The 27,690-nt window shown below is 45.0% G+C and overlaps 1 protein-coding gene across 1 annotated transcript in view; it reads left to right on the top strand.

Moving 5' to 3' along the window:
• Positions 1–21,383, top strand: part of NMT2 (N-myristoyltransferase 2) — a 98,439-nt gene extending 77,056 nt beyond the window's left edge. The window contains exons 9-12 of the mRNA XM_089666308.1: positions 2,969–3,139; positions 7,455–7,622; positions 10,337–10,474; positions 20,624–21,383. Coding sequence (XP_089522434.1) covers positions 2,969–3,139; positions 7,455–7,622; positions 10,337–10,474; positions 20,624–20,644 — 498 coding nt within the window. The 3' untranslated portion in view covers positions 20,645–21,383. The remainder of the gene's footprint in view (positions 1–2,968; positions 3,140–7,454; positions 7,623–10,336; positions 10,475–20,623) is intronic.
• Positions 21,384–27,690: the final 6,307 nt, after the last annotated feature.

Raw genomic sequence — 27,690 nt, 5'->3', positions numbered from 1 at the left:
AATGGGGTTCAGGTAAGTATAGGGGGGGGGGGGGGGTCCAAGGCAAAGAAGGTTTTTTGACCTTAATTCATAGAAAGCATTAAGGTGAAAAAAAAAAAAAAACCTTAAAGCTTTACAACCACTTTAAAGAAGCTGCACATAACCTGCGGTAATGACCATGATCCTGTGCCCCATATGCTATCCAAGAAACAAATTATGCTTAAGGGATCTTCAGAATTTGGGTTCCATAGAGATGAACCTGTATATCTTCCTGCAAGTGCCAATGTAAACACCCATGCATGATCCAGTATCCGATGCAACATTACAAGCTGTCCTCACAGCATTGGGCCTAGGTACAGCTCCCAAGGGTTTCCCTTAGTTTGCACTGATCCTAATGCACTGCATTCATTGTTTTATTAGAAAACAGTGAAGAATTGATTGAAGAATCCAGATATGAACTAATAAACTAGTTAAGCTAAGAGTAATTTCTCAGGGAAGGAGAAGAGGTCCATTACCTTGGGACCCTAGCATTAAACTGAGGACTCGAGGAGTTGGGTAGGATGAGAGGGAAGGTGCTCAGGAGGCATGTCTTGAAAAGCTTTGCCAGTGTCCACTCACTGAAGGTACAATCCTATACCCCAGGTCTATGAATGCTCAGCCTGTGTCCTGTGCTGTATGATTAAGATAATGGCATATTTCTTCCTTTCCTCTAATTTTAATATTGATATTTTTGTGCCAACAGTCCTGTTTTCTTCGGGGTTTGGCCTACAAAATACCTGTCTGCTGATGTCAAATTAGTAGGACTGCCAAGTCATTGAGCAAAGAAGACTTAAGTTTATTACTACATCATTACAAAGCAAACAGTATTAATATAATATACCCATAATCAACATCAGTTGCTTTAATATAATATATGTTGCCCTCTCAGCTATGTAAAAAATAACTATATATGATTTACAAAAATATATTTCTGTAATGGTCTATTGTACGAGTCTGGCTTCGCCACCTGAATGCTGCTAATTACATCTCAGCACCAGGAATGTTGAACTGACAGGACTGCTTGACATCTGTCAAGTTCTGTCAGAACTTCACCTTTTGATAGGATATTAGATTGGCCACACGCTACTCGATTTCAGCACAGACACTTCTTGTAATTCTGGTGTACATTTTCTTGCTAGTTAGTGAAATATTGTAAAGCACTGAATGCAGGCACCCCATATTAAAGGAAACCCTCTAGGAAAAATGTGAGGTCCCAACTTTGTGCTAACGCGGTCATCTGATGGTTCACGATTGGAAAAAATAGCTGCCATAATTCTAATTTTTTTATCTCTCCTCGCCCAGCCTGCAGATTGCTCAGTGTAGGAGCAGCACCATATTCACAAACTCATCTGTGTGCTCCCCCATCCATTGAGCATTATAAGTGTGAGTCAATAGAGCCCGATTTGCTAAAAGTGTTGACTTTCCCAGTCTATGTACTGGTGTACAGAGGGTTATAGGAAGCGAATATATAGATTGTGGCACTTGCGACCTTTAAAAATACATTTTGGTAAATACATCACTGAATTAAACTTTGTGTTTAAATTGAATAAATATATTTCGGGTGTATCAAAACAAAAAAAAACGTTCAGTGTCTTAGGCTCCATGCACACTAGGAGCTGAAAAATTGCTGGGAAAAAACACAATATGAGCTTTTTTTTACCACCGGTTTTCCCTTTTGTGTTATGGAGTTTTGCCAGCTTTTTATCAGAGAAGCTGGATATTAAGGAGTGGGCTGGCAAGCTGGCCACTGCGTCCTTAACAACCGATGACTTATCAGCTGGTCCCCAACATGGGGACAAGGTGCTTTGGGGGGGAAGGGGGTGGAGCAGCACCCCCCACATGTTGAGGGCATGTGGCCTTGTATGGTTCAGGAGGGGGGCGCTCGCTTGTCCCCCGTTCCTCCTCCTCTTTCCTGGCCTGCCAGGCTGCATGCTCGGACAAGGGTCTAGTATAGATTTTGGGGGGACCCCCATGCCATCTTTTTAAAATTTTAGTGTGGGGTTCCCCTTCAAATCCCTATCAGGGTTTGTTATAGATTTGGTGGGGAGGCAGTGAGGTTCCCCTTAAAATCCATACCAGACCCCCACACTGTTTTTCTCAAATTATTATTGCTGGGAATTCTCTTGTATACATTCAGCTGTCAGCCTTACAGTTTTTTTTTTCTTTACAAAGCAGCCGCAGCCAGAATAGAAAAGTCTGTGTTCCTGCAAAGAAGGACCTTTGCTCTCTGTGTGGAAACAGTGGTCCCTCTAGAGAGCTTTCCAATCAGCAGGTAGCATGAGCTTTGATTGCAGAAGTACAGGCCTGACCAGTAGGGGTTGTGCTGGACCTCTCAAACCTGAAGGTTCATTTGGGCGTTAGGCTAGATTCACACTATTGCACGTTGGGAATGTGAGCAAAATCATTTGCTTTCCTGACACGCAGCAGAACACGCTGCCCTTTAGCAGACGCACAGCGGTGCAATTGTTAACCATGTGGTTCGGTGCAGCGTGTAGGAAAACTCATTGAAATGAATGTAGGTGTGAATCTAGCCTTAAAGGATGTTTTCTCTATTTGCCTGGAGGTCTGCAGCAGTTCTTGAATACAGTTTTATTTTTTTACCAATAAGTAGAAACCAATGATTTTAGCTAGCTATTCTCTTTAATCCTCATCTGCTCGCTAGCTTGTAGAAAAAATCTGTATTTACACAGCCACACTGTGCAAGTCTAGTCATAGTTCCTATGAGGTCGGGGTTATGCATCTAGTGTCTTTGTAAACACAATGAGCTTTGCCAATAGATTTTTGATAGCTGATCTGAGCTGCCAGACAACAGTACTGCAAGCCATTAATTACCGCATGCTGCTCTAATTATAGTATCCTCCAGAGCTTGTACTAGAATGAATGTACGACATCCTGCTGATTGCACTGCACTCCTTTCACCTCTTTATTTTCCCTCCTCCCTTCTTATCAGGCAACAAAGACCGCCGGGTTACGGCCGATGGAGAGGAAAGACGTCGCCATGGTCCAGCACTTATTGAATCACTATCTAAGTCAGTTTAATCTGGCTCCTGTGATGGATGAAGAGGAGGTGTTACACTGGTTTCTCCCTCAGGATAATATTATAGATACCTATGTTGTAGAGGTGATTGTTAAACTCTGATTTTTATTAAGATAAACATATATTAAGAGGGAAACTGTAAAAAGTCATTAGAAAGTAGTGCTCGCATGTTAGTACATTTAAAGTTGAACTCCCAAGAAAACAGCTAAAATACACAGATAATACATACAAGGGAGCTGTTTTACCTGCTGAATTATTTTTTTATTCCTGTTGATTCAGTCCTGAGATGTACACAGCTCTGCCAAACAGCAGGACGTTCTGGCAGGTCAGGAAATGTGATTTCTTAAGCTGCAGTCAAGCAACACTTACAGGTCTTGTCCCTCCCTCAGCCTGTGACTGGACAGTGAAAAGAGAAGCAGCAGACTAATAAAATCCTCTCTCTGCTACTCTGCTTTCTCCTTCCATCAGCATGCTCCTTGCAGTGAAGCACAATGAATTGGCTTCTTGTTTTTCCTCTGCTCTCCCCCAGTCTGAGCACTAAGGTGAGAGAGCAAGAGCTTGATACAGAATCAAAATTTAGGCATTTGCACTGCTTCCAAAATATATTTAAATATGTATTAATACAGGACTGCATTAATATGTGTCTTTTATATCTTACCTGGATGAACCTGTAATATAAAGCAATGTTAACAGTCTTGGTTGAATGCAAAATCAGAGAATAGTAGGAGAGCCTAAAGTGTTACTAAACCCAGGACCCTGCATTCGTTATATCCAATCTTGCACAGTACACAGAACATGGAAATGCAATTATTTTAGTAAATATAAACTGCTAAATGCCTTTTCTCATCAGCAGTATATAGCAGTCTTGTGACTTCTATCAGTGTCCGGCTAAGCACTGGTTAATCTTGTAGGAGGAGTTTTCATTCTCCTCTGGCTGTCCTGTGAGGCTGCATAACCCCTGACCCTCTGGACAGCACAGATTGGCCCTGTGCTGATCATTTGTACCCTCCCAAAAAAAACCTCTCTAGCAATACACACCAAACTGAGCATGAGCAAAATGTCTCCTAGGGCTCTGTACTATAGCAGATGGATTGGAGACTGTGGAAGAAGGGGAGGATCGGAGAAGACAGGATCAAACAACCTTTTTACACAATGCAGAGGATTAACCCCTTAGGTTCCACAATAAGTATAACAATCATGCTTTACTGCATATACAGACTGATTTTACAGTTGTGGGTTTGGTAACACTTTAAGTATTTTGAAATACCACTACCGGTTTCCTCCAACATTGATGAAACACTGTTTGGAAATCCCAGAGCTGTCCACACCCCCTACAGGGTGACAGTGCCTGTGTGTGTGCATTGGTGTTAGAAGGAGACAGTGCAACTGGAATTTCAGCAGCTGTCTTGCAGCATTGTCAGCCCTCTCCCAAAAATAATCTAGGGTGCTTAAATTGGGCAAGATCATTAGGTTAAAACAAAGAGAAAATGAGGAACCATCTCAAGATGAATGTGCTTAGCGGAAAAGGTGTAGGATGTTGTATAGCTAACATCAGCATTGTCAGTTTACCTATACTTAGATTATTTATGTTTCCTGAGGGGCAGTGCAGCTGCTGATCAGAAGTGCTGATCCTCTGCTGGTATGCTGCACTGTCATCTCTCAGTCTCCATTCAGCCTATGAGAGCCTCATCATGTCTGAGCTGGATGACGTCCAATGTCATCCAGTCTCTTCATGGGCGTCAAGAATCCTCTCTCTGTAGTCCTCGTCATATGAGTGTCTGCATTCTAACATATCCTGCCTTGTGAGGGTCCCCCTACTCATTGTGCATTAAGAAGATAAATACAATTCTGTGCTCTCATTCATGTGTGACAGTGCTGTAAATGTGATGATGCAGTCTAAGTTCACTGATCATTGCATGTTCAGCCACGCACAGGTTCACCCAAAGGTCCTGATGATTCCTCCCCCAGCAGCTGCTATTGCACTGCACTGTCAAACCTGCATTTATTTGCTTTTAGAGGACATTTCTAAATACATAGAATTGTATGTAAAGATTTTTCATTGTGCTATTCACACTGTGCATTTAGGTGCGTTCAGTGTGGCTGAGGAATTATATTCTGAGAGTTCAGGATCTAATCAGACACTCTGAATTCGGGTGAATGCTGCTAAACCTGGTTTAAGACCGGAACATCTAAATGCAGGAAAATGGGATCTGGGAGGCAGAAAGTGATGACATCACTGGATGTGCATATTGCTGCAGCTGGAAAAGGGAGACGAGGAGGGTTTTTTAAAAAAATGATATTTGCTGTAATGTCAGGAGAAATGTTTGAGGTGGGTTACATTGCTTGTCTGAAGATAACATTTAACTGCTTCCCAACTGTGCTATAGCCGAAATACGGCTACAGCGCAGTTGTCTAGTTCTGGGAGGGCGTCCATGGACATCCTCCCAGAACCTGCCCCCCTGTGCTCTGTCAGTGATCACTGTGTCTTACGGACACAGCTGATCACATGATAAGGTAAAAGGCCAATCACAGAGGCAATCCAATGACACAGCAGATCACAATGTAAATATAGGTGCCAGTTATCAGCTGCACTTTCTTCACACTGTCACATCGTGAAGAAAGTACTGCCGATAACTGGCAGACGTGACGGGAGATCTGCACTGATAATCAGGGCATTGATTTTCAGTGTCACCCATTTGTGCCCAGCAGTGCCACCTAGCAGTGCCACCCATCGGTGCCCAGCAGTGTCGTCCATCAGTGCTGCCCAGCAGTGTCGCCTAGCAGTGCCGCCGGTCGGTGTGATCAGTCAGTGCTCACTGCATATCAGTGCCTCCTCATCAATGCCCACCAGTGCTACCTCATCAGGGCTACCTATCAGTGCTGCCTCATCAGTGCTGCCTTTCAGTGCCCATCAGTGCTGCTTATAATTGCAGCCTCATCAACGCGCATCAGTGAAGAAGACAAGTTACCTGTTTTGCAAAACTTTATAATGGGAGAAAAGAAAACTTATTTTTTTTTCAAATTTTTCGTTAATGTTTTCATTTATAGTGCAAAAAATAAAACCCCCAGTGGCGATTAAATATCACCAAAAGAAAGCTCTATTTGTGTGAAAAAAATTATAAACATTTCATATGGGTACAGTGTTACATGACTGTGCAATTTTCATTCAAAGTGTAACAGCGCTGAAAGCTGAAAATTGGCCTGGACAGGAAGGGGGTAGAAGTGCCCGGTAGGCTAGTGGTTAAAGTGTTTCCAAAGGCAAAACTTTTTTCTTTAGGTTTGGATACAGTAAGGAAGGATTAAAAACCCTTACAAAGTATTTTTTTTGCTGTCTGTGTACCATTGGGGAAATTTCCATTTACTGGCCCAGAAACTCAACAGGAAGTTAGAGGAAAATTAAAGGAATTATTTTCTTAGCTGTCCACACAACCGATGTCCCAGTTGGAAGATTTTTCCTCACCTGTGGTTCTAAGGACAATGCTAAGAAATTCCCTCAGTCTTTCTCTTATGAAAATGGTCACCAAAACAAATATAGAGGGTGAATCTCCCTACAGAGGACACAGACAGCAATAAAAACTCAACAGAGAGTCTAACCCTTCCCTACGCTTTCCACAACTAAAATGTTTTGCCTAGAGATGCACTGTAGCTTTCAGTTTAAGGATTAGCATGCACTTGATTAGCAGAGAGGATAGTGCAGTGCAGGACCCTAACAAAACAGTGCAGGAATAGCAAACATGTTATTCTCACCTGCTCTGTGCAATAGGACCTCCTTTTCTGGGGTCCCTGGCTGGTGCTTTCCACTCCTGCTGTCCTGTGGCCATGGTGATCATTGGCTCCTGCTGCTTTCAATCAATTCCTGTGACCAGAGTGCAGAAGCTGTGGGGCCAAGCCGGGCTGTGTGTGTTTATAGGCACACAAAACCTGGATCAGGAGTGAGCCTGCCAGTCTCTCTGATAGCAAGCCATTAGCAAGCAAATGGTTTGCTATCAGGGCAGACATGTGGGCTCACTCCCAAGGCGCACACAGCCCGGCTCGACTACGCCCTGATCACAGGGTTTGATTGACAGCAGCAGGAGCCAATTGCTCCCTGTTCTGTACAAACTTCCTGTGTGAAGAGAGAGAGAGAGGGGAATAGAACTGCAGCCAGGCACAGCACTGGATTGATACAGGGCTGAGATGAGTGTTTAAGGGCTGTGGGGCACAGCAAGTGGCAACATGTTCTTTGTCTTAATGCAGGGAATGCATTAAGTTAAAAAAAAAATTTAGCTTTAGAACTATTTTAATGTGTATTACAGCTTGGTAAAGCCTTTGTATGTATGTAACACCTCTGCTTTGTGTATTACAGTGTGGTAAATCCTTTGTATGTATGTAATACCTTTGCTTTGTTTTTTCTCTTCAGAGTTCAAATGGTGTATTAACAGACTTCCTGAGTTTTTACACATTACCCTCCACAGTGATGCATCACCCGCTGCATAAAACACTGAAAGCAGCTTATTCCTTCTACAATGTCCACACAGAGACAGCACTGCTGGACCTCATGAATGATGCACTCATTATCGCCAAATTAGTAAGTAATTATCACCCTGTGGATGAGTGAGGGTGCTTAGTATACACTGTGAGAGGTAACACATCTTTGTCTAACACTTCTTACACTGCTATGGAATACAAACCATGTTCTGTCTGTGTGTTTGACATGCCAACTCTGGTATACCACATTTACAGTGGGGGACTAGTACAAGTACACATGGTAACAAAACCATGGAATTTATAGGACATTCAGCAATACCAACGTAGCTGGTCCCATAAGAACCAAAACTCTATCACTGCGACCACAATCCTCACAAACATCTTAAAAACCCCAACACCCATGTACACAAGCCATTGTAGAAATGGCTCTTCAGGGATCTGCACAGAGCCCACACCTCATTCCTATTTGAAAATGTTTGGGGTGAATTAGGGCTCATTTACACTTCAAAATGTGGCATTGGGCATCAAAGCGCCCTGAATGCCAATCAAAGCACCTGTCACTGAATAAAATGGTTAGCTTACAGTTAAGTTCAAATGTTTGCTTTGCTCCAAAAATTATACCCCATGCCACTTTCATGATGCTTCAAAGCGTCTTCAAAGCCTCCATAGAAGTCTTATGACAAAGCTACCTTACAGCACCTGCAGCTTTTGAGAAGCTTTTATTCAGCTTTAGCTTTGCTTTGTTTTTGAAGGTATTGCAGGTAGGAGATATCCCAGGATTAGCTGGGACACCAGCAAGCGAACCAGAGAGATGTCATCAGCAGTCACCTCAGGTTCATGTATATATTCTGGAAGTGTCTGGTGCAGGCATCACATCTGGTGTGCAGCTTGCAGCAGCAGGAAGATGAGCTGTTCCAGACAGGAGTGGAGCAAATAGCAGACGGCACAAATGGTGTCCAACATGGGATTGCTATAGAGGAAGATAAGTGAGAACCAGAGAGAGAGGAATGAGCTGTGAAGGATCAGCAGAGCTAACAGACCAGGTCAGGAGAAACTAGCAATGTCACATGTGGTGCGCAGCATAGGAGCAATATAGCAGGAGCTGAATGGGTACCAGAGGCAGAGGAAGATCAGCAAACCAGAGGATCAGCAGAGCTTGGGGCTACTACTTATTGGGGGATCAGCAGAGCTGGGGATACTACTGAGTGGGGGATCAGCAGAGCTGGGGGTTACTACAGGCAGGGGATCAGCAGAGCTGGGGGTCACTCCTGAGCGGGGGATGAGCAGGGCTAGGGGTTACCCCTGAGTGGGAGATCAGCAGATGCAGTGAGTTACTACTTGGGTGGGGGGTGAAATCAGCAGAGATAGGGGTTGCTACTGAGCCCAGAGATCAGCAGAGCGGGGGGTTACTACGCAGCCAGGGATCTGCTGAACAATGGTACCAATGCTCAATGGGGGTACTAAGGAGCTCAGGATCTGCTGAATGGGGGTACTACTAAGCCGGGGTTCTGCTGGGCCCCTTAAAAACACAGAAAATCAGAACACACACGGCATCTGCCAAGTTTCATTAAAACTTCTAAAAAGCATCACAGACGCATGACCGAAGCATCACGAACACCGCAAAAAAGCATATTGAAGCAGTAGGCACGTTAATGTGTGTTGAAGTTGAAGAAAGTGTAAGTGAGTGTTTATTTTGAGACTGGTCAGTTCTTCCAACATCAGTACCTGAGGGTGATGTTCAGGTGTCCACAAACTAGAAATCACTGTAGTAGGCACTGCTACTCCAGTGATCTCCATTCGCTTCTGGGTCCCATGCAGAGTGGCTACCCTGCTGCTTTGTAAGGCACTAGGTTGCTTGCTCAGCATGGGCACCGTTCAGGGCACCCTTTGCATTTTCTAAATGAATGCAAAGCATGTTCTGATTGAAAAAGGTGAAGAGGTGGGTTGGTGACTTTACAATATTTCATCTCGTCCAATCAGAGAACACTTTGGGCTTGATTTACTAAAAGGCAAATAGACTGTGCACTTTAAAAGTGCAGTTGCTCCAGAGCTTCCATCATCCAATCATGTGTAAAAAAAAAAATGCAGTTTTTTTTAATTTTCCTTGCATGTGATTGGGTATTCTTTGTAAAGTGAAGCTTCACCTCATTTGCTAAGCTCTGGAGCAACTGCACTGGAAAGGTCACAGTCTATTTGCCTTCAGTAAGTCAACTCATTTGTGTTCATGGAGAAAATAGAAAGTGTCTTCTGAATGACGCCCATGCGAAGTGGGTGATCTCCTGTGTTAAGCGGACGTTCAGCTGCTCGGCACAGAACCTGGACCGTAGCAAGAATTGCTGTAGAAGAGGTGCCTATTACAGTGATTTACAGCTCCCACAGCTGGGATCCCACAGGTATGGCCCCTACATACTTGAATTGGTCTAAGCTGGATCAAGATAACTATGGAAAAATCTCCATACCTGGAATTGATCTTTAAGTTCTAAAAGCCTGTTTGTCATGAATCCGTATAATAACCCGAGTGACAATCATTGTGAACTGACTTTTACACACATTTTTATGGTAAATTTGCAGACTCGCTGCTCTGCTGGATTTAAAAAACTGATACAAAATGGCTCAAATGCTGAAAAAGTGCTAAATTACTGTGAGAACAGCCCATTTGAAGCTATAAAAAGCTGTAAAATGAGCTATGTAATGAAAACAGAAAAGTTTCATTTAAAAATGTAATTTTTAGGAACAAGGGAAGGCAACATGTAAGCAGATTAAACTTCAGATTTAAACAAACTAATTCCATTCCCAATCTTGAATGTTCTGCAGAAAGGATTCGATGTGTTTAATGCTCTGGACTTGATGGAAAACAAAACTTTCTTGGAAAAGCTGAAGTTTGGCATAGGGGATGGCAACTTACAATATTATCTGTTCAACTGGAGATGCCCAGCTACGGAATCTGAAAAGGTGAGCAGGCTTTGCTGGAATAAATCCTGACTTTCTAGGGCAAACTTTTGTTTTCTTGTGCATTTCAAGGGCTCAGGATTGTCTTCAGTGTTTGTTTCATGCTCCATTTCATTAGCCACACAAAGGCTCATGTATGAAACTTGTAGACCTACAGACACATGGATGGGGTGCACCTTACTCTCATCTGCACAGCTGTAAAGTAAAGCAAGTGTCTGTAAAACAAATTTCATTTCTACCAAGATTCCATGCACGTGCTGGAGTCCAGCTGAACCCTTTTCTGTAGCTCTGCCATATTGTAGTGGCCACAAAAGAAATCTTTAGATGCAAATTTGAGTGCATTATTGGATAATCTTCTTGCCAAATGCAGTTTTATCTGAGTACCTAAGTTGTCTTTTACTTAAAGCCAAACTCCAGGATATTAGCAAGTCCCCCACCACTTCTCTCTTCCACCCCCTTCTAAGGAACAGCTGCTATGAAAAAAAAAAAAACTATCCAAATGCTCATTTTACGTACCTAAAGCCACGGTCATGAGAAGATCCTTCTCTCTTCCTCTTTACTTCCTGGGGTCCTTATTTTGGTGTAGACGTCACCTATTGGTGGAGGTGACACTTTCAGCAGCCAGGTCCTCTCTCATAGGCTCCAGAGGCAAGAGAAATAATGAGGCATCAACAGTGAGGCTCTTACTTTCCATTCATCATACATCAGCATCAGAGGTTGGTCATCAGCTCTGAGGAAAGGGATTCATCCCCGAAACGCGTCAGTATTTGACCGCACTGACAGTGAGAACACCTTGCCTGCCGTTGTGGCCATTGTCATTTTTCTATGCTTTTTAGATACATGCTTCGTCTGTGAGTATGTTTTTATTATTTCACTCCTACAATAAACCTTGGATAATGCACTAGGTGTGTGCACCACCTGTTTTTTCTCTCTAAGAGAAATAATGGGGGCAGTGAGGGGACCAGCGTCCAAGAAGATAACAAGCAGGGAAAAATGCTCTGTCCTCGGGACAGGATATTAGCTTTTGCTCATAGAGGAAACCGGGACTTTGATCCATTACACTGCAGGATGGCTTAGGAAGAGGTGTTTGCAATTAGGACTGATGAGTAAGGTAACTGATGCACAATGCGCTATTCAAATTTCATTTTTGACTGGAGTTGAGCTGTAAAGTAAACCTCCCTTAGAGTGCACCTGTACAGTACTTAATTTAAAGCTGTTCAATCTTGCTGTAGTTGGACAAAGCTCTTTTGGCCCTACATATCCTGTGGGTCGCAGGAGTGTACTTCATTCTGCACTCCTGTGACCCAAATTCAGCTGACAGTGGGCTTTACTCTGGAGGGATCCCGACTTTATTGTTGGGATCCACCCAGATGCCTGACCAGCTTAGCCGCTTCCGTCCCCAGCACAGACTGGTGCTCCAGTGAGCGCTGGAGGGGCAGAGCAGAGAGCCAGTGACTGACGGTCACAATTCTCTGCTCACTGAAGACCAAGAACCAAGTGTTCAACTATCGTGTGATCGCTCAATTCTCGGTCTTAGAGGCGGCAAGGGACAGATGCAACATTGGATCGGTGCTGCATTTACCTAGTTGTGTATGTGGGTTTGCATTTTTCAAAACCCAATACTTCTCTTTAAAATACTTACTCTGAGGATTAATCTAAGGAGTGGCAAAGTTGCAATATATATTTCTGTCCTTGGGTATAGATATACTTTCCCTTTAAGCTATAAGTCTGCATTAATCTTCAAAACTCACATTTTAATAGATTTTAGCCATCTTAGGATGTCAGAAACTCTTGTTTAACAATCCATTAGGCCACATTCACACTGCAAAAATGTTCCGGCTTTGGCAAGAATCAAGATAAGCAAATATAAAATATATAGTGCAGTGCTAGCATCAAATCACTATACACTATATATCTCAAACGTGATATTACAAACAAATATAAGTAAAAACAAAAAGTCATCCACAATTATAATGTAATATCCTTTGCCCTTAACCTCCTTAGCGGTATTCCCGAGTGTAGCTCGGGGTAAAATGTCAGTACCAAGAGCGGTAACCCCGAGCTACACTCGGGCTTACCATGCGGCGCTGCTCAGGGGGTCCCTGCAGCACTTACCTTGTCCTTCGCTTCCGCGATGTGTCCCCTGCAGCGTCCCCGGCCATCTCCTTCGGCTGATGCCGGCATCCGGCATCGGGATGTACGGGCGCCGCCGGCGGTGGGAAATTTGAAAATTTAAAAAAAATGTCATTTTTTTCAAAACGATTTTACATAGTAAAACATTGCTGTTTCAACCCATTTCACATACATTTTGTCCCGAGTGCTCTGTCCTGTGCCCTGCCTGCATTTTGAATCTTCTTTCTAAATGGAAACTTAGAAAAGTCCATGGCGTCCAAAAAGTGCCCCTTTAGGTCAAAAGCGGGTTTAGATCAGCTAGAGAACAGCAATAGTAAATCAGAACCACTTGCAGAATTGAGTGATAATGATTCGTGGAGAAATTCGTCATCAGACACTGAAAACAATTTTGCGACTTTGCTCAGCGATGTGCGAACTTGGCGCTATATTTCAAATTTCAGTGTTTTTGGTTTGATTATATTATTGAATTAAATGTAATATTATTATATTATTATTTTTTATGATTATTTATTAAATTATAATTTATGATTTTGTGTTTCAAATTTTATCATACCCGGGATGTTTACTAGACTCTTGTTCGGACAGATTTCAGTGAGTTATTCCTAAAAATGACAGCCTACAATAAAAAAACTACATATTTCCATGCAAAATAATGGTACTGCTTTCAGCACCAAAAATCTGAAATAATCATACCGCCAGGAGGTTAAATATATGTCACCTTCCATGCTCTTTTTCAGCGGTGCTTCATGCAAAAAACCTCCAGCAGATGTGCTCTCACCTTCCTTTATTGATCTCACAGTAAAGTTGGGTCATACTGCTCATACTGCACTTTTGTCCTTTAGATGGACTATGTTAAATTCTTGGGTACAAGTCTCCTCTACTTAATCATCACCAACTCCGCACCACACCAATTAAAAGTAGCAGGTTCACTTCTACAAAGAAGCTCGGGATTCCACAAAATACACCCCGACCTCACCTCCTGTACACACGCTGACGTCACCTGTCATTACCTTGTAGTTATAGAATAACTGCATTTGCCAAGCTATGCTGTAGAACATCTATTTACTTTGGTGTGCCCTTTTCTTGTATTTGTGTTTTTTTTTGGTTTGTTTCTTTTTTTTTTTTTTTTTTTTGTGCGTAATTTTTTTTTATTTAAAATCCAAGGACAAGGCAAACCAAAATAAGTGGATTTTATACAGCATAGCTTAGCAAATGCAGGTATCCCATAACTACAAGGTAAAGACAGGTGACATCAGCGAGAATACAGGAAGTGAGTTGGGGATGTATTTTGTTTGTATGTGCAAACCTTTTTCATTGGTGTGGAGCGGAATTAATGATTGTTAAGTTGAGGAGACTAACATCGGCTGTACCCAAGAATTTAAATTGACACTAAAGCTTCGTCTTTTTTTTTTTTTTAAATAACAAACATGTCATAGTTACCTGGGCTGTGCAGTGGTTTTGCACAGAGCAGCCCCAGTCCTCCTCCTTTTTGGTCCCCACCAGCGCTCCTGGCTCCTCCCCCTCGAGTAGTTCCCCCAGGAAATGCCGCTCACCCTGGGGGCAACAATGTGTGCTCATCCCTGGGCCGCTGTTCTATGCATCCTCAAGACACATAGCGCCGTGGCTCAGCCTCGCCCTCACCTCATTGGCTCACTGGCTGGTATTGACAGTAGTGGAAGCCAATAGGCTCCTGTTGCTGTCTCAGCCAATGAAGGGGAAGGGTCCCCAGACAGCAGAGGCTGTTGTGAACATTGCTGGATCGGCGGGGGCTCAGGTAAGGATTGGGCGGGGGAGTGCACTGCACACAGAAGGTTTATCACCTTCATGCATAGAATACATGAAGGTGAAAAACCTTAAGCCTTTAGAACCACTTTAACATGGTCCATCTAAGGGACAAAAATGCCGTATGACAGAACATTACTGTGAGGTAAATAAAGGATGGTGAAATGCATGCAGCACCACTGAATATGAGCACAGAAGGTGGCATATATTTAAAGGCAATGGACATTACATTATAGTTAATTGTGGAGGAGTTTTTTGTTGTTTTTCGCTCCATAAGACACACCTGACCATAAGACGCGCCTAGGTTTTAGAGGAGGAAAACAAGAAAAAAAATATTCTGAACCAATGGACTGCAGACATAGTACAGAAAATGACCAGAGACTGCGGATGTACTAAGGAGATGACCAGAGACTGCACACATAGTACAGGAGATGAGCAGAGACTGCACACATAGTACAGGAGATGAGCAGAGACTGCGGACATAGTACAGGAGATGACCATAGACTGCGGACACAGTACAGGAGATGACCAGAGAGTGCAGACACAGTACAGGAGATTACCACAGACTGCGGACATAGTACAAGAGATGACTAGAGACTGCGGATGTACTACAGGTGATGACCAGAGACTGCGGACATAGTACAGGAGATGACCAGAGACTGCGGACATAGTACAGGAGATGACCAGAGACTGTAGACATAGTACAGGAGATGACCAGAGACTGTAGACATAGTACAGGAGATGACCAGAGACTGCAGACATAGTACAGGAGATGACCAGAGACTGTAGACATAGTACAGGAAATGACCAGAGACTGTGGACACAGTACAGGAGATGACCAGAGACTGCGGACATAGTACAGGACATGACCAGAGAGTGCGGATGTACTACAGGTGATGACCAGAGACTGCAGACATAGTACAGGACATGACCAGAGACTGCGGACACCGTACAGGAGATTACCAGAGACTGCGGACACAGTACAGGAGATTACCAGAGACTGCGGACACAGTACAGGAGATGACCAGAGACTGCGGACACAGTACAGGAGATGACCAGAGACTGCGGACACAGTACAGGAGATGACCAGAGACTGCGGACACAGTACAGGAGATGACCAGAGACTGCGGACACAGTACAGGAGATGACCAGAGACTGCGGACACAGTACAGGACATGACCAGAGACTGCGGACACAGTACAGGAGATGACCAGAGACTGCGGACACAGTACAGGAGATGACCAGAGACTGCGGACACAGTACAGGAGATGACCAGAGACTGCGGACACAGTACAGGAGATGGCCAGAGACTGCGGACACAGTACAGGAGATGACCAGAGACTGCCGACACAGTACAGGACATGACCATAGACTGCGGACACAGTACAGGAGATGACCATAGACTGCGGACACAGTACAGGAGATGACCGGAGACTGCGGACATAGTACAGGAGATTACCGGAGACTGCGGACACAGTACAGGAGATGACCAGAGACTGCGGACACAGTACAGGACATGACCGGAGACTGCGGACACAGTACAGGACATGACCATAGACTGCGGACACAGTACAGGAGATGACCAGAGACTGCGGACACAGTACAGGAGATGACCAGAGACTGCGGACACAGTACAGGAGATGACCAGAGACAGCGGACACAGTACAGGAGATGACCAGAGACTGCGGACACAGTACAGGAGATGACTAGAGACTGCGGATGTACTACAGGTGATGACCAGAGACTGCGGACATAGTACAGGAGATGACCAGAGACTGCGGACATAGTACAGGAGATGACCAGAGACTGTAGACATAGTACAGGAGATGACCAGAGACTGTAGACATAGTACAGGAGATGACCAGAGACTGCAGACATAGTACAGGAGATGACCAGAGACTGTAGACATAGTACAGGAAATGACCAGAGACTGTGGACACAGTACAGGAGATGACCAGAGACTGCGGACATAGTACAGGAGATGACCAGAGAGTGCGGATGTACTACAGGTGATGACCAGAGACTGCAGACATAGTACAGGACATGACCAGAGACTGCGGACACCGTACAGGAGATTACCAGAGACTGCGGACACAGTACAGGAGATTACCAGAGACTGCGGACACAGTACAGGAGATGACCAGAGACTGCGGACACAGTACAGGAGATGACCAGAGACTGCGGACACAGTACAGGAGATGACCAGAGACTGCGGACACAGTACAGGAGATGACCAGAGACTGCGGACACAGTACAGGAGATGACCAGAGACTGCGGACACAGTACAGGAGATGACCAGAGACTGCGGACACAGTACAGGACATGACCAGAGACTGCGGACACAGTACAGGAGATGACCAGAGACTGCGGACACAGTACAGGAGATGACCAGAGACTGCGGACACAGTACAGGAGATGACCAGAGACTGCGGACACAGTACAGGAGATGGCCAGAGACTGCGGACACAGTACAGGAGATGACCAGAGACTGCCGACACAGTACAGGACATGACCATAGACTGCGGACACAGTACAGGAGATGACCATAGACTGCGGACACAGTACAGGAGATGACCGGAGACTGCGGACATAGTACAGGAGATTACCGGAGACTGCGGACATAGTACAGGAGATTACCGGAGACTGCGGACACAGTACATGAGATGACCAGAGACTGCGGACACAGTACAGGAGATGACCAGAGACTGCGGACACAGTACAGGACATGACCAGAGACTGCGGACACAGTACATGAGATGACCAGAGACTGCGGACACAGTACAGGAGATGACCAGAGACTGCGGACACAGTACAGGACATGACCAGAGACTGCGGACACAGTACAGGAGATGACCAGAGACTGCGGACACAGTACAGGAGATGACCAGAGACTGCGGACACAGTACAGGACATGACCAGAGACTGCGGACACAGTACAGGAGATGACCAGAGACTGCGGACACAGTACAGGACATGACCAGAGACTGCGGACACAGTACAGGACATGACCGGAGACTGCGGACACAGTACAGGACATGACCATAGACTGCGGACACAGTACAGGAGATGACCAGAGACTGCGGACACAGTACAGGAGATGACCAGAGACTGCGGACACAGTACAGGAGATGACCAGAGACAGCGGACACAGTACAGGAGATGACCAGAGACTGCGGACACAGTACAGGAGATGACCAGAGACTGCAGACATAGTACAGGAGATGACCAGAGACAGCGGACACAGTACAGGAGATGACCAGAGACTGCGGACACAGTACAGGAGATGACCACAGACTGCGGACACAGTACAGGAGATGACCACAGACTGCGGACACAGTACAGGAGATGACCAGAGACTGCGGACACAGTACAGGAGATGACCACAGACTGCGGACACAGTACAGGACATGATCAGAGACTGCAGACCTTTGGGGAGTGGGGGGGGCGATCGGAAGCAGAAGTTGCACTCCCTCCCTCCTTGTAGTCTTCTGTGACACATCCCAGAAGACTACAGGGCCATTCACAAAGTGCAGCGCTTCTCGCACATGCGCAGTGGGCACCTGACTGTGAAGCCACAAGCTGTCACAGCCGGGTGCCCACTCTGAAGATGCCGGTGCCAGGGAGAGAAGATGGCCGGTGAAACCAGTGATGGTGAGGACACCGCTGGACAGAGGGACAGGTAAGTGTGTCTATTTTAAAATCAGCAGCTACAGTTTTTGTAGCTGCTGACTTTTTTTTCAGCTGGAACTCCACTTTAAGGGCAACTACTTTGGGCCTTGCCTGGCGCTGCCACAGAAGAGCCAAGTGGCTGGCCTGATATTCTAACACGGCGGTGGTGACAGCGGGAATACCGGGCATGCCACTCCATATTCGCTCCATAAGATGCACAGACATTTCTCCCCAATTTTTTTTGGGGGGAAAGTGTGTCTTATGGAGCAAAAAATACGGTATATTCTTTTGTAATATCACGTTTGAGATAAATGGTGTATAGTGATTTGATGCTAGCACTGCACTATAAATATTTATATTTGCTGATCAATATGGGAATTGCATTAAGTGCTTAGCAGCTGGTATATGAGTACTACACGTTACACCTTGTTTGGTGTTTTTATTTACAATTGTATATTTTTTGCACTGATTGATGTCTTTAAGGAAAGTGCCTACTAGAGTGGTTTTCTGGATTCTTGTCAAATAACATAAAGTGAACCTTGCAGATTCCTGCAGCTGGATGTACAGGTTGATGCAGACAGTTGCTGTCCCTGTGCCTGAATCAATAAAAAATAGTGCAGCGCTAAATGAATAATAAATGTCATCTCCCAAACGCATGTGTATGATTGATGCGTTTTGTGACGCAAATAATACTGAGAAATGTTACTCAGAAAATGAGCATATAAAATAAAAATAATGCAAATATCTATGAGAAACATATAGTCGTGACAAATACAAAGATATAGAATGTCCAAAATTGTATGAACTTCTTAAAGCTGATGATATCGTCAAAAAACTTCTATATAGTCCCAGAATACTGATTCCATTTGGATGAATATATATAAACATATAGAATGCGCACTCACCGGAAGCGCTAATAAAAAGCGTGTTGTATCATAAGCTCCTGGACATGCCCTGGTCGCTCAGGTATAATCAGGTGTGTAGCCGGGGATTGGGTGATCTTCCCAGTGATACTGAGAGTTGATAGCCAGTGCCAGTAATCAAACTTATCTGGGGGGCAGGGATGTTCACTGAAGATGGTACATTCACCCTCGGTGACAGATGAGGTCCCCAGGTGGTTCAGAGGACTAACATTTCAATCCCAGGGTCTTGTCTTAGTTTAACCACTTCCCGACCGGCCGTTGCATATAAACGGCCGGACGGTGGCAGTGCAGGGTCGGGTGGCCGTTTATGAACGGCCTCCCCGCACCCTGCTTGTGCGCGCTCCCTGGGAGCGCGCAGCACCGCGATCCGGTGCCCGCTGTGTCCCCCGGACACAGTGAAACACCGATCGTCGGGCGGGACCTCTGTACGAGGTCCCAATCATGTGATCACTGATTGGCCAATCAGTGATCACATGCAAAGTAGTTAGCAAGATGATCACAGAGGTCACATGGTACAAAGCTATTCACAACAGCCTTGTACCATGTGACAAGCTGTGACCAATCACAGCTCACTCAGTACTTCTCAATGAGTGCAGGAATGCAGACAGAAAGAAAGAGAAATGATTGCTTTTACATCCTATATGGGTGTAAAAGCAATCCGTGTAAAAAAAAAAAAAAAAAATCTTCATCACCCCCCACAAGTAGTACAGTGTCACCATGGTGACACTGTACTGCTAGGGTGACAGTATGTAAAAAAAATAAATAAAAAATAATAATATAAAAATGTAAAAAAATAATTTGCAAAATTTTATAAAAAAAACACTTTAGTTCAAAATTTTTGGACTTTTTCATTTACATAGCAAAAAAATAAAAATCCCAGCGGTGAATAAATACCACCAAAATAAAGCTTTATCTGTCTCAAAAAAAATGGTAAAAAATTCATTTGGGTACAGTGTTGCATGACTGCGCAATTGTCATTCAAAGTGTGATAGCGCTGAAAATTGCCCTGGACAGGAAGGGGGTAAAAGTGTCCGGTCTGGAAGTGGTTAAGAGCAGCATCTTGGCAAATGCTGGATCGCTGGCTCTTCAGTTGTAGTAGATATCTCAAATAAATGTGTCACTAGATCTCTGGGTAATGAATCCTTCTTGTCCAGATGGCAGCTTCCAGACAGGTCCTGTGTGATACTCTTTAGCTAGAAGATCCTTTTCCAGTCCACCTTCCTCCAGATCATCTCCAGTTATCAATTCACATGTAAGTGCAGCGCACAGGATGGTTTGGTTACTCCCCAGTCTGCCCTGCACAGCCAACTGGTTCCAGGGTGGTCCCTGTGCCTGCACAAAACAGTGACATGCTGAGTGTTGTCGGATGTCATCTCACATTGAGTGATTACCTGCGATTAGGGACAGATGATTTGTCCTGAGAGCAAGATCTCTCAATCTATCACTAACTGCAGGTAATGGCAGGCTTCATAATTATACCTGAACACTGGCGGACGGCTGCTGTCAGCATGTCATAGCTTTCTACAGGCTCATTGGCCACAATTGTCCACATCCAGTTCCAGGAAGCCGCTGGAACATTTTTGCATGTGTGAACGAGACCTTATTGTGAGTGGTCAGATAGCATGACATTGTTGTCTCATTGCAGGTGGGCCTAGTGTTGCAGTAACCTTCTGCATCCGAGACTGGCCTCCCGCACGCACCGGAGCTGCTCTTCAGGAAGGACAAGCACAAAACCGCTGGAGACAAGGGGACCCGAAGAGACGAAGAACAAATGAAGATGTCTGAGCAGCCCGCCAGGATTGTACTGCAACCGCCACAGATTTCATCCAGTGCTGTCGTCATTCTCTCATGGCGCAAATGCATTATTCAAACAATAAACCGAATGAAAAAAAAAAACGACGCAGAACAAAAGTAATAAACTGAAGCACACATTCCTTTTTAATTTGGAAACATTTTTTTTTCCAAGGACGTGAGAGATCGTTTGGTTTTAATTCACTACCATTTTTATAGACAGAACTGCGGAATGCATGTGACATAATCTCTTCAGATTTGATACTGCACATTCAGTGAGGCAGCAGAGCAATCGACAACCCCTCCCCCTTCCCCCACCCCCCCCCCTCCAAAAAAAAAAAAAAACAATTCTGCGAAATTATGCCGGACATTTTTTTTTTTCCGAGCATCTGCAAAGGGGAAAATGGACTGTTCTCTTGCTTTGCTTTTTGTTCAGCCTGCGAGGATAAGGTCACTGACTCTGTGCAAATGGGGACACTTAGGATAATGACAGTGTTATAATCGGCAGAGCGAACGTTCGTTATGTTGTGACAGAAGAATAGCGATGGCCGGTTTGTGCTGTTTATAGTAAATATAAGGAGAAAATTAAAGGTGCGCTTCCAGTGTTGCCTTAAGTTGTATGCTGAATCTGCGCTTTGCCGTGTGTGCAGTGACGTCAGAAGAACCAATAGCGTGGTGCCACATGGCTGTTTACTATTGGTTGGCAGCTTATGCAGAGCTGGTGTGTACAGTTGTGGCATAGAAAGGAGCCAAACTGTTTTGTCAATCAATATTTCTCCCAGTTGGTGAGAAGCCTCTCCCTTCCCTCTGTTATATGTCAAAGCCCGGCTGAACCTTCTCTAATTATTACTCTAGTATGGTCAGATTGGACAGAGTTATAAAATATGGGGCTCGCTTACATTTTTTTTTAACTGCTAGTGCTGCAGCAAGGGTTAAAATACCCAGGACTGACAACACATACCGTATTTTTCGCCGTATAAGACGCACCTGACCATAAGATGCACCTAGGTTTTAGAGGCAGAAAACAGGAAAAAAAAAATTCTGAACTAATGGACTGCAGACACAGTACAGGAGATGACCAGAGACTGCGGACAGCACAGGGATGACCAGAGACTGCGGACAGCACAGGGATGACCAGAGACTGCGGACACAGTACAGGGATGACCAGAGACTGCGGACACAGTACAGGAGATGACCAGAGACTGCGGACAGTACAGGAGATGACCAGAGACTGCGGACACAGTACAGGGATGACCAGAGACTGCGGACACAGTACAGGGGATGACCAGAGACTGCGGACAGTACAGGAGATGACCAGAGACTGCGGACAGTACAGGGATGACCAGAGACTGCGGACAGTACAGGAGATGACCAGAGACTGCGGACAGTACAGGAGATGACCAGAGACTGCGGACACAGTACAGGGATGACCAGAGACTGCGGACACAGTACAGGGGATGACCAGAGACTGCGGACAGTACAGGAGATGACCAGAGACTGCGGACAGTACAGGGATGACCAGAGACTGCGGACAGTACAGGGATGACCAGAGACTGCGGACAGTACAGGAGATGACCAGAGACTGCGGACAGTACAGGGATGACCAGAGACTGCGGACAGTACAGGAGATGACCAGAGACTGCGGACAGTACAGGGATGACCAGAGACTGCGGACAGTACAGGGATGACCAGAGACTGCGGACAGTACAGGAGATGACCAGAGACTGCGGACAGTACAGATGACTGCTGACCTTTGGGGAGGTGGGGAGCGGGTACCTGAATTTGACAGGTACCCGCTCTTACTTCCGCAGAGTTTTTGTTTGATCTTACCTGTTCCTCGATCCAGCCGCGCGCTGTCTTCCCGGCTTCTGTAATGGCGCTCAGCATGACAGCCGGGTGCCCAGTGTGCATGAGCGAGAAGCACTTGCGCTTTGTGATTGGTCCGGCAGCTTCTGGGATCTGTCATGTGTCCCAGGTACCGCCTTACCATTCACAAAAAGCACCGCTTCTTGCGCATGCGCACTTGGCACCCGGCTGTCATGCCCAGTGCCCACACTACAGAAGCCGGGAAGACAGCACGCCGCTGGATAGAGGAACAGGTAAGGTCCCGCTGCAGAGCTGAGCGGCCAGCCCGGTATTCTGACACGGCCGCGGTGGAAATACCGGACCGGCCGCTCCATATTCGCCCCCATAAGACGCACTGACATTTCCCCCCCAGTTTTGGGGAAGAAAAAGTGCGTCTTATACGGCGAAAAATATGGTAGTCATACTGTGTCTCTCTTAGGGCTCATTCACACTTGACTGTATTTATAACTCTTGCCAAATGCCCCTATAGCATTAGACAGGCGTTTGGGAAGCGTTTTTAACGCTCCCCAAATGCCCTATGCGCGGTTTTGAGGCGGTTGATAGGCATTTGACTAGCGTTAAAACCGCACCACAAACGCCTATAATGAAGTTAAATGATGTTAACGCTCCGCAAACGCCTGCCAGGCATTTTCAGAGCGGCACCATAGACTTGAATGGGAGGCTTCAACTCCTCCTGACTTGACACGAGGCGTGAGTTTTGCTGCTACGCAAACGATTCAGTGTGAACAGCACTGTGTGCTGCCATGTGCAGAATTTTTATACACTTGCCAAACGCCCCTATAGCATCAGACAGGCGTTTGGGAAGTGTTTTTAACGCTCCCCAAATGCCCTATGTGCGGTTTTGAGGCAGTTGATAGGCATTTGACTAGCGTTAATAGCGCACCACAAATGCCTATAATGAAGATAATGATATTAAAGCTCCGCAAACGCCTGCCAGGCATTTTCGGAGCGGCACCATTGACTTGAATGGGAGGCTTCAACTCCTCCTGACTTGACACGAGGCGTCAGTTTTGCCACTACGCAAATGATTCAGTGTGAACAGCACTGTGTGCTGCCATGTGCAGAATTTTCATAGGCATTTAAGAAGCGTTAAAAATTCTGAAGGACCCCCTGCACACTGGTATATACCCTTCCAAGCTGACTATGCAATAAATAGGGATATTTAGTTCACACATATTGCAATACGTGCTTAAGCTGGCCAACTGCGTCAAAGTAATCCCACTATGGCCAGTCCTACTCTGCTCTGCCTACGCAAGTGCTACTGTGGACACAATGCTAGCATAGGGGAAAAGACACAATGGGGAGAGCTACAAGGTTCAGGTCTGGCTACTGACCCAACAATACAACAAACAAGAGATCCCTGTGCTCAAATCCCAACAGCTAGTGCATGCATTTATCCATCAGGTGCTAAAGGGGTTTGAGGCAGTTGGCCAGCTTAAGCATGTATTGCAATATGTGTGAACTAAATATCCCTATTTATTGCATAGTCTGCTTGGAAGGGTATATACCAGTGTGCAGAGGGTCCTCAGAATTTCTAGTGTTAATATGTGGTTACACCCCTCTAGCACCTGATGGATAAATGCATGTACTAGCTGTTGGGATTTGAGCGCAGGGATCTCTTGTTTGTTGAGAAGCGTTAAAAACACTTCCCAAATGCTTGTCTGATGCCTGCTGACAAAGCTAGTGTGAACTGAGCCTTCTGCAAAGCATGTAAATCAGTTGAGGGATTTTATGGGTACCACATGTCCTCAGAAAAATATTGAGATCATAAAAGATTTATATAAACGTATCTATAAGGTTAAAATAACATTTGGTTACAGAATGTAAAATCTTCCTAGATGAACATATACCATATAGTTTGCAAATAAATTGTTACAGCAGTCCCAATATGTTTCACTCATCTGGGCTTCTTCAGGAGGGATGACTGCCGATTATTCCAAAGCTACGTACAAAGATATACAGAAAATGATAAACGTGTGATCAAAAACCATATACGTAAGCATACACACAGTTTCTATTTTTTTTTTTGCTGCCTTTGGTCTGCCACGCTCACCCAAAATGTCTCACTAGCAAATTATGAAGATGATTGTATAATTGATGACAGAAGTTTGGGGTCCACCAAGTGATCATGGGGTACACAAGGACCAGTATTTTTCTGAGAACGTGTGGCACCCTTAATACCCCTCAACTGTCTTACATTCTTGTATAAATATAAAAAACTGCAGTGAGCGCTCCCAATAGTCAGCAGCTGAACATTCAAGGAAAACACATAAGAAGTCCCAAGGAATATATATATAGGAAATGCAGCGCTATATTACAGGCGACTAAAATGATGAAAGGTGAAATTAGAACATAAAAACAATTGGTAAAACACAGTCCAGTAAGGGTGCTCGCTGATTCCCAGTGCAAATGGTAGAAATGCGCACTAACCAGAAGCGTATTGGTAATACGCATATATATGAAATATCCTGAAGATTCCCCTCTCTTTTCTGCTCTGATAATCAGCAGGAGCTGGAAAATGTAGAGACGAAGCGCCCTCGTGTGGTGAAGATGAGGTCCAGCTGGTCAGAGAAATCCTTACAGAGATGTAGTTACCCCTCTCAGGAGCTGGTGCAGGGATCACTCTGGGGCTGTAAAAGTTGTAAAGGCGGCTCCAGCCTTGCTCTCTTCTCCGCGGAGAAGAGAGCAAGACTGGAGCTGCCTTTGCAACTAACGCTTCTGGTTAGTGCGCATTTCTACCATTTGCACTGGGAATCAGCGAGCACCCTTACTGGACTGTGTTTTACCAATTGTTTTTATTTATGTTCTAATTTCACCTTTCATCATTTTAGTCGCCTGTAATATAGCAACACCATATAGCACTGCATTTCCTATATATATATATATATATATATGTCTTACATTCTTATCTGAAGATAATGGGATGTAGGTGTAGTTCGATGTTGCCGACGGCTTACAGTATTAATCCATGATCTGATGCAAAGCTTGTTCTCTTGCATGCCCTGCTCTTATCAGCAGTGTTCCCGCTGCCGGCATAGTGCTGTTGACTAGAGCAGTGTTTGGGGGGGAAGAATGACCGCTGGAAAGTCAGGCCAATGCTTTGTGTCAGAAAGCGGCGGTCCGACTGTCCCATATGCTGCCAGGACCTGTATTTTAACAAAAAAAAAAAACAGGCTGCATACACAGGCCACATTCACACTGAACATTTGCCCATCTCTCCTAGATATCTTTCCTCCCAGCGGCAGCGTTGTGGCAGAAAAAATGCTTGTAAACACACGTACCTCATTTAGGCACATCAAGCGCATGGTTGTATATTTGTTTCATTGGCCAAAATAATATGTTATTCTGACCATTTAAATGAATGTATGCCTAATAGCCAAACACTCCTTTATACGCGTCAAGTGGTTTTATCTGGCAAAGCGCCACTGTTCCTGGATGTGCTGACGGGTTATTTTCTTCCTGTAAACATCTATGTATGCATGGAAACCTAGGCCTACACGGAGGGGCATTTAGAGGCAGGAAAAAACCTGTAAAACAGATATTTATGAGCTTGAGTGTGCATGAGGCCTTATAAATATGTGGATCTTTTACTTGAACTTCTGAAGTGCTGTAGCAAGGGGGGGAAAATGGTCTGCAGTAACAGATCTGGGATGGTCTCATCACTGCTCTCTCACACAAAGCAGCAGCCTAGGAGCAAGAGCGCTGTGGATTAGTTCAGTGTTTGGGGGAGTCGTGCTTGAGAGCCGGGTTGCTGTTCTGTGTCTGAGAGCTGCAATACAAATCTATGTGCTGTCAGCACTGGATGTTTTAACCCTTGGTGCAGCACTTAGCAGATAGCCCCAATACAGCAGATAGCCATCTGTCCGCTGATACCCGCTGAGTAGGCAGATGACAGCTCCGTGTCCGCTCTGCACAGCCCGCTGTTTCCTATGGAGCGGCGCATGTAAAGGACTGTGTTGTTTACATCCGACTCATCCTATCTGATCTGCCAGATGGATTGGGAAGGGATCTTCATCTGCAGTTGGGTGAAAATGGACACATGGACAGGTTTTACATCTGCTGCTCCATAGAGCGCAATACATGGTCCAATCGGGTCCATCTGAAAAACTGACAAGAAGACCCGATTGGTCCGCCTGAAAAACTGACAAGCAGACCTGATTGGTCCGCCCTTGTGAACGGGCCCTAGTAATAGAGAGGGTTCAATGACCTTGAAGTAGTTCAAGCAAAAGACAATTTTAGTTGCACAAAAACAAAATATCTGCTTATGTTTTCTCTGTTTTTGGATGTGTTGTTTGGAAGAAGAACATCTAGGCTTGTTGTGGAAAATGAAAGAATCTATTAAGACAACATCCTGCTGCTGTGTGGCCCCCAAGATGCTCGCTATTCCAGGCAATGCAGTTTCACGCTTCCCCATCTACTGTTCGATACTTACCTAGGAAAATTGAATTGTAATCATAACCTTGTGGTGAGGTTCTGCCTCTGCTCACAGTAAGACAAATAAACACGACCTGACTAAACTACAGCAGAGAGAATCTGACGCAACTATGCGTAGTAACCAATCGGCTTCTAGTTTGTTCATTTAAGTTTTGAAAAGAAAAGCTGATTGCTTGCTAGGCACATCTGCTCCAGTCTTAGTAAACACCCCTCATTATGTAGTTTCCTCTCTTCCTGGTATCAAAGGAAACACTTAGGGTAGCTGGAGCCATTAGCCATTGCTGCTGTCAGTCAAACTCCCGGGAGGAGGGAGCAGGAGTGTGGCTTACCAGTGCTGTATATGTCTATGGAAACACACACCCTGGCATGGGTGTCCCCTTAGCACTGAGCTTGCTGAGGGGTCACCTGGAGGAAGGATGGGAGATGGCCAAAGAGGAGGTAAGGGACCGTTCTGTGCAACAATATTGGTAATTATACATGTACAGTAAGTATAACACTTTTTTTTCATTTTAGCAAAATAAAGCCTTTACTACCACTGGCATCTAGAGGTTAAAGAAAACCTGTGCCCCCTTATATCAAGTGTGCCAATCAGAGCTCCTCGTCCCATTGGAAGTCCTTAAC

This window comes from Staurois parvus, unplaced genomic scaffold (genome assembly GCF_062004578.1).
Source record: "Staurois parvus isolate SC_StPar_1 unplaced genomic scaffold, SC_StPar_1.0 ptg000051l, whole genome shotgun sequence".
Classification (NCBI taxonomy): domain Eukaryota; kingdom Metazoa; phylum Chordata; class Amphibia; order Anura; family Ranidae; genus Staurois; species Staurois parvus.
Note: the sequence above shows the minus strand (reverse complement) of the source record. Positions and strands in the feature narration are given on the sequence as shown.